General features: G+C 40.2%; 1 protein-coding gene and 1 long non-coding RNA gene across 2 annotated transcripts in view; one reads left to right on the top strand and one right to left on the bottom strand.

Moving 5' to 3' along the window:
* Nucleotides 1-9,960, bottom strand: part of skap1 (src kinase associated phosphoprotein 1) — a 29,731-nt gene extending 19,771 nt beyond the window's left edge. Inside the window, exons 1-4 of the mRNA XM_058620731.1 lie at nucleotides 9,509-9,960; nucleotides 8,872-8,977; nucleotides 8,289-8,314; nucleotides 7,965-8,081 (exon numbers count right to left, since the gene is read on the bottom strand). Of these exons, the coding sequence (XP_058476714.1) occupies nucleotides 7,965-8,081; nucleotides 8,289-8,314; nucleotides 8,872-8,977; nucleotides 9,509-9,548 (289 nt within the window). The 5' untranslated portion in view covers nucleotides 9,549-9,960. The remainder of the gene's footprint in view (nucleotides 1-7,964; nucleotides 8,082-8,288; nucleotides 8,315-8,871; nucleotides 8,978-9,508) is intronic.
* Nucleotides 9,961-10,970: 1,010 nt separating this feature from the next.
* LOC131448423 (uncharacterized) overlaps nucleotides 10,971-12,047 on the top strand; it is a 34,432-nt gene continuing 33,355 nt past the window's right edge. Inside the window, exon 1 of the long non-coding RNA XR_009234197.1 lies at nucleotides 10,971-11,412. This is a non-coding gene — a long non-coding RNA (uncharacterized LOC131448423). The remainder of the gene's footprint in view (nucleotides 11,413-12,047) is intronic.

The following is a 12,047-nucleotide window of genomic DNA, read 5'->3' as shown; positions in this document are numbered from 1 at the left end:
GGGGTGGAATGCTGCTGATTCTACAGACGAAGCCAGCGAGACCACAATCCTCTTCCATACTGTCCTTGATTAGGAAAAAGGATTCACTCAGTGCACCTTCACCCACCCAGCGCTCAATCTGCACGCAGGCCAAAGCTAAATTGATACATTTTTCCTCATTACAGAAGAAGGCCTTTGCTGCGCGTCCCTCCGGCTAGGCGGCCGTCAGAAAGGAGGAGAGAGACTGAGCGGCACTGAGGTTAAGGGCAGAATGTCTTTCCTGCCCTCCTCTCTTCCCCGTGATTTGATTAGGACTTCAGTCATCAATACATAAACCGTGTTTAGGACCTCCTAATGCATGTGTTTAAACCAAGGAAAACATGCAGTGCATTATATCGAGCTGCAACGATGCCTGGTTGTCTTCAGATAATGTTAAATGGCACCACAGATTTATGCAGGAGTGATTATGTGTGTGTTTTTTTCTGATCAGGGCTGTCAATCAGGTCAAGCAGCAAGTCTCTCTTGACGTGAGATAAAAGCTTTTTGACTGAGTGACGCCTTAAACGGGGCTTGATAAAAGCTTCGACATACACAGGTTTGGTTTTCTTTAATGATTTGGAATCCAAAAACAAAAGAAAAAAAAATCGATAACATTCCAACTACATCCCATGCAGAGATATCGAGCGTTTGTTTCTTTTATTTTCTTTTATATGTGAAGCAATTTGGGACAAAAAATAAAAACGTATGTGGCTCTACGCAGGAATAGACGTCAAATTATTCTCAGCTCCGTTTTGCTCTATTCTTGCGTTTGAACATCACAGGCCAGCCACTGTAAAGACACTAAGGGGCTAAATTTACTATGTGACATCGCCTTCCCCCTGGGCAGCTATAAGCGGCGTCTACAGCGACCCTGAATTTCCCTTTTCTAGATTTACTACCACTATTCAAATGCTTAACTGCAGATACAATGATCCTCTAATCGCTGGGGATGGTTTTCAGCTGCTTCACTGACAAGAGACAAAGAAGAAAAAAAAACAAAAGAAAAAAAATAAATACAAACAAAAGGGAGAAACCATACTTGTACCGATATAAATACCAACAACGGAGGTGTTTGGGCCCACAAGAGAGCGTGCACATCTGTGATAAAAACGGTATATAACAGAGTCATCGACAGAGCCTGCAGGGAAAAACACTCAAGAGAAAATCAACACACTCACCCTGTGAATGTACAGTTATTGCAACTTTAAAACGCTCCCGTTATTTCCTCTAAAATGCTTCAAATTTCATTTCAGCAATAATGGTGAGTAAATATGTTCCGGAGAACTGTGTTCATGCACTGTGATTCCTGAGCAATATCTCATGCCTTTTACCTTTATATATAATCACTCTCATATTATAGTCACTCGTGTTACATATTATACCATTATACAATTCCATGATGCATTTATTCACATGAATCACCAGCAGGTTCGAGGGCAACAGGTGTTACAGGTGTAAATTATTCTGTTAACGCAAATGAAACCAAATGCTCAGCAAAATCAGTGTCTTCTGTATTATAATTTTTTATAGTAATTTGGTCAAAATAAAAACATTTAATTCATTTATTTTCAATTAATGTGATATGTTTTTTTTATTTTGGAATTTAAAACAATATATTCTTCTTTAAAAAAATCCGTTAAAAGATTATTATTCATTCATATTATTTTGAATGAATAGTTTTACCACTTTTTGTTTGTTTGTTTTTATTGCACATGATTGCTATTTATTCTATATTTGGGGGGGGGGGGGGGGGGGGGGTTTCATAAACAAATATGAATGAGAACAGAACAATTATTTTGGATTGAACGGTCTGCGTCCTTTCTTTTTTTTCGTTTCCTCTTTTTCAACAGAAACTATGCCTCATTTCTAATATCTGCAATGACATCAGTCAAATCAAAAGTATTTTATTGACACATTTTCAATATATATTGTATATTATATATAACCGATTAAGGTCTACAAGTAAAATATATTTTCTTTTTCAACTAAAAAAAAAAAGTTTTTCATTCATAAAATAACTAAATAACTAAAATAAACCACAAACTGAAGGTAAAAAAAAGGCCATTCAAAAGAAAATCACAAGTCAGCCTCTATAACACTAACTACCAGGGTTAGTTAGTTATTGAAATATACATATACAAATTAACTTGTACAAAATTATAGTTTTTTAATTAATTTTGTGTTATTGTTTAACCATATAGAAACCAAAATTGCAATCACTGACAACACCAAATTAATTAAAACAACAATTATTAAAATATGTTCATTTAGGTCTGTTATTTAATAAAATGTCACTTGTGACCAGTTGTAGGAAATCAGATTTTTTTTAAGTTATTTCTCTAAATGCATAATTGTTTTTTTTTGTTTTCTTTTTTAATCAAACTAATTGTAAACTATACTGTGAAAACAAATGACGCTTTTAAACAATAAAATGTGGCACCCAATCCACTAACTTCTTCTCTATTTATCTGAGACATGATAACTTACAGCATCGGTACAGATCAATGGGTACGGAAAAAAAAAACATTCCATTGAAGATATGTATCCTCAAAAAGCATATAAGCCCACGACAGCCCTGTCCTACATGGCACACATGGTGCTGACTTCCCACAGCCATGCATTGATCCCAGTATGAAGAGGGATGCATCTTCAACATCCCAGAATAACTCCATGAGGGTATGTTAATGACCTTAAAGTGCTACATTACAGCAACAATTAAACAGAGGGACCCCAGAGGCATTGGAAGCCGTCATGTCACTGTCTGTTTACAGGCCAACACATCTCTCCCATCTCCATTTATTTCCCTAAGAAATCAGCAGGGCCACCTGGGCTTGGCATTGAAACTTCATTCATCTCCAGAAATGGATTCCAGTGGAGGGCAAAATCAAATTCTCATTTGCAAGGCAGGGGGAGTAAGAGAGGGAGTGAATGCAGGAGGTACCTGGGAACGCTAACCTCTGGGTGAACCCGCTGCATCTGATAGTTTTGCTATTTGTCTGTGACATTGACAGCTCTGGGGGAGATTAGGAGCCACCCTGCCCCAGCTTCCCACTTTGCATTCTGCCTATATGCCGCTTTACAGATGGACTGCTGCACATTTACCTTCGCCTGTTGTCCCTGGGTTTCAACGGGGTGCTACACCGGTGGCAACGCTGGGATGTAATTATATGCTATGCAACAATAAAACAAAGCAAACGAGGAGAGAGCTGCATCTGCGCGCTGACAAACCAGGAGGATGCAAAAACTACACCGAGTGGCTTTTTGTGGGGGTGAAGCCAGAGAGGAGAGTGATGGATGCCCCTCGGTTAAATACGTCCAAATCCCCCCTTCAAGCCTCTCTCTTCTTGCCAGGGAGTGTGAGTGAGCATGTGAGAGAGAGTGTACAAGATTAATAGTGTAAACAGCAAGGGAGAGAGGGAGGGAAAGGCAGAGAGAGAGGAGAGAGAAAGAGAGAGAGAGAGAGGGAGAGAGAGAGAGAGGGAGAGAGAGAGAGAAGACTATCAGCATCTGCAGCAGCACAGTAGCCCTGGGGGAATAGTGTGAACTTTTGAACCCTGATGGCAAGCAGTTGCAGCGATGCACAGAAACTGCTCCTGGCTCATAATGTGAGTTTGTGTGTGTGTGTCTTTCTAGAATAGCACACAGGCAGCAAGAGAGGGAGGAGAGGAGAGAACAGCGAAGGAGAAGGAGAATGAGGAGGAGCGGGGGTCATTAACATGTTCCTCGCTTCCTTGCAAACGAGCAGCCACTATGCAAATGTCATGAAATCCATACGCCGATGAATGCGGTGAAAAATTAATCTCCTGGCAGATATTCTGACTGAGTTAGAGCCGATGGTTATCAGTAAGTCCTAAGAAACTTTGTGACTGATGGGCATTCTGAGACAGGAAGGCCAATCACTCGCATAACTCTGGACTGAATGCAGACAGGTCACAGGTTGGCCAAGCACGAGGCCAAAGGTCAAAAGTTCAGTGCGTGTAGAGATTACACCCTCACAAAACAACAAATCTGCAGCGACAGGTCATTTGTGAATCTCAAAATACCGTCCAGGTGCTGCGTGTGTTTATTTCACATCTAAATTAGGGTTTATTTCACAAGAGATTTGCCAGCATCTCTCATTCATTTGGGATCATTTGTTTCCCAATGACGCACCCCCTAACTTCCTCTTTCTCCACGACTTCATTTGACATCAAACAGAGACGAAGGCCAGTTGGCAGCCAAAAGATTGCTGATTAACCCCCTAATGGAACATCACTCTGTCAGCTGGCATTGTTTCTCCTGGTTCACCAGCCAAGACAGCCAGGCATACACACTCAAAAAACACTTCACTTTATACAGCTTTTTCAAGCCACAGCCAAAATGATGAAATTCAAATTTAATATTCTATTTACCAGCGCCGTGTAATAATGTTGTTACTGTGCACACTGGCTCCTCATATTCAAACGAGGAATAGGCAACAGTAAGACATAACTTCAAATTGGTTATCCTACTAGTGTATTCTCTTGCCAGTAATTGGTTTAGGAAATTGGGGCCAGCACAGTAATCACTGACAGAAGTTGTGTTCCAGCATGAACACCTGCCTATAGAGCTGAAAATATTAGTATTATGTCAAGCTAAAATGCAAACAATTCCTTTGTTTCACCCTTTAAATGTCAAGGATATATATGCAGCTTTTTGTCTACTGTGACAGCAAATTGGAAATATTTTATAATTACTTTTTCACGATGAAATAATGAAATAATTGCTGAAATAATCGATTGCTTGCCGAGAATAATCATGCAGATTTTTTATGTATCTAAGATATAAGATAATATCAACCAGTAAATAATCACACGTAATGTGAGATTATCATTCAAATGGCTCAATAAACAAACAATAAAAAGATCCATATCCACATATGAACAAATACAGACTGTACAAAACAAAAGAGACACGACAATCACAAAGAGGGAGGAAGACGGAGACGTTTCAAACGTGCCATCTTTTTTTTTTTGCACGCCTCCGGAAACAAAGCTGTCTGTGCAGCACTCTGTCATCGCTGCAGCTTCCCAACAAATATCCCCGAGCGCCCAGCGGTGCTCCCCAATCAAAGAAAAACAAACAGGCCATTTCCACTTCGTAAACTTGACCTGCAAGCAGCATGACAGGTCTGAAAGCCCCACATCTCCGTCTGTCTCCTGGGGTCTACTTGTGTGTATGGTCTGTTTGTGTATGTATGTGTGTGTGTGTGTGTGTGTGTGTGTGTGTGTGTGTGTGTGAGAGAGACTATGGACGCCAGAGGGAGAAGTTTTTAGTGCATATATTTGTTTTTTAATGCAAAATTTGTTGGAATGGCAAATTGTGTGTGTGATGGAGGGAGAGAAAAATAAACATCCCCAAAATTCCTGTGTGAGGGCCCTGGAGAGAGAGAGAGAGGAAGAGAGAGTAAGACAGAGAGAGAGAGATAGGTGGAGGTTGTTAAAGGGGGCAGACGAGGCTGGGGTGAGGCTGCAGGCGTGCTCAGGTCATCAGTTCGGTCGGCGGGTGAAACTCAGTTCACATTACCATGCAGACACCCGGCCTAACAATGGAGGCTCCATCTGTTCCTGTCAGCCATTACAAATCTGGTGTCACCCAGTCCGCTGAAGACAACAGGCCACCGCATCTAATCAAACGGCACAGGCTCCTCCTGCGTGTAAAAGCAGCCATCGACTTCACACTCACTCACTCTCTGGTTAGGGAACAGAGAGCAGCAAAGGCAGGCAGTCGATTACCACGGATAATATATTCACCAAGTCACAGTCTCTATTGTGTACAGTAGGGCTCAAATGAAACGGTACAATTAAACTCAAGAGGGGGAAGAAAAAAAAAATCCCAATCTTCTCCCTAAGATCAAACGTTATTCTCTAAATCACAAAATCATCATTTATTTTCAGGACAAAAGTAACCAGTGCATTTCTGCAAATAAAAGGAACGCAATAAAGTTTAAGTCGTCACCGCAGAAGGGCCATCCTCCTAAAATGTCACTGATTTCATTAAGTGGCCACGCCATTATTTTCCACAAACACTCCCTCTTCCCTTGAAACAGACCGCCCAGTAGAAAAGTGTGAGCCATTTCTTTCAACTGGCAATGAACAGAGAATGAACTATGAACTCCACATGCCCTTTCACTGAGGACACAGGCCATTCACTACACTAACATGGCCGCCGTCCCCCAGCAATAAAACGACACAGCACTGTGAGGTGCACGTTTTTCTAACACAATCAAATGCTATTATTGATCCAACAAAAAAATCCGGGTATTTTTTTTAAGTGTAGCTGCTTAGTGTCAAGAGGCACCAGTTGGTGAAAATAAAAGCAAAATGCAAATGAAATGAGAAGATTGTCTCCGTGCTGTATAATTGGCTATTTCTCACATTTAACGCCAACAATGGTGAGACCTGATGTTCGTGTTTAAACAACTAGCACACTCAATTGTAACAGACGGCAGAGATTGTAGTTGGGTTACCATTATAGCCGAAAGGGGGATTTTTTTTAAGCATTTTACAGTTTGATTTTTGTCTGTTTCCCAAAGGAAATCTCATCATTTTCTTGTGGTCCACGTTACTACCATCTGCCGTGATTTGTTTTCTCTTGTTTTTCCATAGTTGCAGAGAAAGGTGGCGCTTCCTCTTCTGTGGGCGCAGGATGAAAGAGTTCATTAAGCCATCTCCGAATAAGGGGAACATTTTTGAATGCATCCTGCTGGCATTAACTACCGCTATCACAATTGCACAATGCAATGGGAAATTCCACATGATAGTTGCTTTACCTCAGGAGGGGAGCTTAAAAAAAGTGTACAAGGTAGAGATTGGCACCTGAGGCAGCCAACTCAGTAATGCCCACCTGCAGCATGTCACGTCAAGGGCTATTAGCTGGCACGTAGAACTAGAAATACAAAATAGTCTGAACGGGAGGGAGGGCAAGTCAGAGAAAGGAAGATAGAAAGAAAGATTGATAAAGGGCGAGAGGGATGGAACCCACATGGCCCCTCAGGTACAGTGTTGTATTTCAAACCCGGTTGTGAAAGAATAGAGGGGCTCAGGGTCAATTAATCACTGCGTTAGCCTGCAGCTACAAAGCCACCTCTCTGTGTGGGCTGCCTCCATGCCTCCCTCAGTCCACACATACAGCTCAGGAATACAGACCGGGAGCAGAGGATCTGCCACTGGAGGGAGCTCTAGGTCACCAATCGGGCTTTAGTGAACCACCAGCCCCCTTTCTCCAGAGTCAGGACAGCCCACCTGCAAACTGGCTTGGAGGCAGAGGAGAGGGAGGAGGAGTCAATGATGTCACTGGAGTCTGGCAAAGAGGTAGGAGGCCGACAGGGAGGGGGAATTTTACAGATGTGGAGTAGTTCTTCAAATTAACATGTCTTGCGATGACATACAGCAAAAAGGTTCACCCGCGCTTCCTGCTGCGAGGTGTAGGTGTGTCGGTGAGGATGTGAAGGGTCATGTGTTAAAGCTGCACTAGTTAAGTTCACTTGTGGGAATACTGAATCATCTCCTGTGACACTGGCTCCTCCTTATTTTTTTTTACCTTTTCCATTGCAGTGCTGAATTCCTTGCACACCGTTGCCATTCAGTGGAAACATGCCTTCATAAAGACGACAGACACAACGTGTACATGTTGTTCTTAGGGTTCAAATTTCATCCCGTTGTCCTTAGTTAAACTAAATGGGATGCGCTAAAAGCTACATTTAATCTGAACCAATGTTTTCTGCCCCAATTCAATATCATTACTTTTTTTCACACAACTAATGTTGTGAAGAAAAAGCCATTAGTGATGCTTTGCCACACAGAAACGCCCACACTGAGAATTCGGTCTTTTTGAGCTGAGATCTCTGCACTGCGCAAAGAGCCAAAGTTCACATACACACACACACACACACACACACACACAGGAATTCTGAATTGTGGACTTACACTCTGGGCCGCCATCATCCTGGTAGTCAGAAGCTACTGAAGCATCGTCCGATGGGCCAGAGCGGCCAAGACTGGAGCTGCGGTTATCGTCAGAACCATCTTCTTCCCTGAAGTCCGCTGAGTGTGTATTTGTGTGTGTGTGTTTAACAAAGAGAGAGCAAATGTCAGTGACTGGCGTAAAATAAGAGATTCACATGACTGAGAGTCATGATAAACCGGTCACTGATGTGAGCATTTAATAGTATGTAATGTGCACACATATTTTACATATACATGTATACACACAGAGCAGAACTAAATTAGAAACTGGGCCATTTAACTTACATGGGAAGGGAAATTCCTGAGGGTTCCTGTAAAATAAAATGAATCAAAACAAATCAATTGCTAAGTTTTCTGTACTTTCATTTTGCAGACAGTTCAATTCCAGTTTTGCTTTTAAAATGCAGTAATTGGTTCCTGCACAAGAGACCACAAAACCACAGGTTTTCTGTTGCCTGCCACTCTTATCAAGCAGCGCAAGCTGTAGACGCTGTTTCCGGAGAAAACTACTGCACTTCATACAAGAGATTCAGTTTGTTCTTGGACTATTCATCATGCTTAGAAATAAAAATCCCAGGACAAATTATTTTTATCAGAAAAGATTATTCTTTGAGATAAAAAAAATAAAAAAAAGAAGAAGGAAGTCTTGAAGGTGACATCATTAGACTTAATGAGCCTCTTCATATGTAATTTTGCAAACTATTTTTAAATCAATTACAGCAGCATTTCAGAGTCTTGTGTGACATTAAAAGCAAAAGTTAGATAGCGGTGTCATGAAATTAAACTGTAAAAAACAATTTGACGTTCTGTGTCTCCTGCAAAACAGTGATTAATGATTTAATGCTGCTTTTGGGACGTTCCATCCTACCTTATATGGACGACTCTGAAGTTGTTTAGTAAGACTTTTCGTGTCTCTTGGGCACTTTCACTGAGGTCCTCATCTTCAAGGATCTCCGATACAAAAAGCTCACAGTCTGAGGAAACAGAAAACAAAGTAAGTGTGGTATTCGACAGGTGTTTTTCAAAAAACTAACAGGGCTGTTCCTGACACAAATGTGCAATCAAGTTTAGTTATTTACTTAGATATAATATAACAATTTGGTATTGCAGATCAAACAGGTGTAGAACCTTTAGTCTTTTCCCAATTTGTTGTCGTAAATATGTCGTCAGAGTAACATGACATAGTCGAGGTACTGTAGGCAAAACAGACAAGCATCAATGAAGCATCAGATTAATTTTCTTCCTGTCCTCTACACAAATGTAGTGGTAAATGCAAATCTGCTTCAAGAGGCCATGAATGCCAGCCTGACAGTACAGGAAAATGTAGCACAATGTCATGGCACCACCATGTTTTCACGGTTGAGTGTTTTTGTTTTGTTTGCAACTTGAAATAACAAGAAACGACTCACGCTACACTTGTATGGCAACACTGTGTGATCACAAGATTTAAAGACAAATCTTCATTGTTCAAAAAAGTATTATTGCAATCAAAATAAAGGCATTACCATCCAAAAGTCTCTTAATGTCGTGCAGGATCGTCCCCATCACCTAAATTCCACCAGGTCAAATGTTTTACTCCACCTTTCACACTTCAATGCTCCTTTGAACTTTGCTTCTAAAAACACAAAGCAGCCTAAATATACTCAGCCTATGTCATACTGTTAAAAACTCCAATTATAGAAACAAAACCCTGGCATGAATTGCTACAACTTTAAGCCACCTCAGTCTGTTTGCTCTGAAAGCTAACTTCCGTGCATGCACCTCAATTTGCACAAAATGGGGTGGAGCAGGTGCAGAGCTGACTACTTCCTCTGCACACTGGTTTCTCAGATGAGGAAAAGATCTGACAGACACTGAGCATAACATAATCTGTCTGACATCAAAACAGTACCACAAAGCAAGCCTGATCATAATGAGCAACCTGAAACAATCTCTTAAGTATAAGGATGCTCATCCTTTTTACCATCAGATAAAAGTAGATTAAATACACTTCTCTCAGTTAAACAAGGTTTTCAAAGTCAGATAATATAGAGTGCAGCAAACCCTGCTAAATTCCCCTTAATCATATCTTCAAACGTTCAACCAAATGAGGCTGGCATAAATTCCAATCAATTCAAACTGTGTTCTTTTGCTGAGTGTCTGCAACCTGGCATCATAGTGGGTGGAGGAAACAGACAATAGCGCACAAATCAGTAAAATGGTATGGCTAAAGTCAACACCCAGCACCACAAAAGCTGCTAGTGTAGGCAAGTAGCAGCCACGAGTACCTGTCATACGTTGCCAGATATTTGAATATTGGAGAACTTTTTTGGTTATTTTCAAATCAAACACATGAGTCACAGTTTCCCAAACTAGTAATTAGGTGATTATCAGAATCATTGAATACTATGAACAACATAATAATAAGTGTAATCCTTTTTTAAGCAGCCATTTATTTATTTTGACATTATGACACTAAACATATTTTTGGTTTATAATGACTGCTGAACAATATGATTCCTTTCCAGGAAGCTTCTTAAATGATAGACTGGAATTTAGAGACGTTAAATAAAACTATGTAAGCACTTCTTAAGTCTTTAAAACCAGTGGAAATTATTGTCTAATCTTGCGCAGTAAACTGGGGCAACTCAAACACTTTAAATTAACAATGTGTTAGTGGACTGGATGTACTATACCTAACATTAAATCATTCCCTAACACACTCTCAAATATTGCTATTCTAATAAATATTGCACGGTCAAAGATATTTATTGCCGAAATAGAGGCAGAGCAATTTTAACTCATACTGATCGCAGACCAGATAACAAATATGTTTAATGGAAACCATGTGTTGTTGTTGTTTTTATGTGATTGATCATTATATGGAGGTCAAATATTACCCATTTATTATATCTTGGCCCTTTAAATAGCAGCCATTTTGACACACATTAGCAGGAAAAGCACAGGTGCTACTGATCACATGAAAGATAACTCGCTGTACTCAACTGTTCAGTTCAGTTCATGTAAAAGTCAGGACTGCGTGACAGTGAGCCAGCATGCTAAATGCAAACCCGTCATAGATTAATTTGACTATTCACACCTGTGATATTCTTATTGTCACCTGTCAAAATGGCTGCTGTGCTAACGTTCCATTTGCCTAAGGTGAACACCACCTCGCTCACCTGGTGGGTGAAGGTCCTTATCTTTTCAAGGTGGAGGTAACAAGGCAGTCGGTGAAATAGCGTTAGATAACACAGAAATGTTAGCGTGTTGTCATTGTTCTCCTCCTATACTACTCTATATGCGACACTGAGTATTTTTGTGCGTGTTTTTGTTTCACGTAGCATCAAGGCCCTGCTTAAGCTAGCTCGATAGCTTGCTATCCCTCAGATGGAGCCCGACGTTCATCTCTTAACAAAACTAATTCTGAGTAAGTCCATATATTTACCGAATAAAAGCTACTGAAAATGAGTGCGAAGTAACTTTAAATGCGGGTTTATTTTGTCGTACACACGATAACCAAGATAAATACGTTTCCCCCATTCATCGCTATAGGCGTTGCGTTCAAGTCCTCACAAAGTTTGTAAAAACGTATATCTGAGTTCATGCTGTGTGTACATTCACTTTTACAACTGGTGATGTTTTATTTGTTATGTTTGTTGCAATATATAAAAACGAATGTTGTGTTAATATTATGTAATATTTAGTGTATAGTATTATCTTTGCATGGTTATTTTATATGTTGCTCACAGTATGTAGTCGCTACATTCAACAGTCTTTCTTACAGTTAATGAAAATGTAAAATCGTAAACGTATACCTTCGTCAGAGGGTTTATGTAATTTTACTCCGGTAATGTTTTCCTACTATTTCAAAGAAGAATGCAAGTATTGGTTATTAAAAATGTTTTTAACGCTGGCTACACCTTCACTGGACTGTGTGCTGCATTCATGACTCGGTTAGTGGTAAATCAGAGTTGTTAAATGGGTAGAATTTTATTTTGAAAAATGGTTTAATATATATTCCTTACTTTTTCCTGTGTAGTGTGTGCCGATTATGCTTTCAGG

Source organism: Solea solea, chromosome 21 (genome assembly GCF_958295425.1).
Source record: "Solea solea chromosome 21, fSolSol10.1, whole genome shotgun sequence".
Taxonomy (NCBI): domain Eukaryota; kingdom Metazoa; phylum Chordata; class Actinopteri; order Pleuronectiformes; family Soleidae; genus Solea; species Solea solea.
Note: the sequence above shows the minus strand (reverse complement) of the source record. Positions and strands in the feature narration are given on the sequence as shown.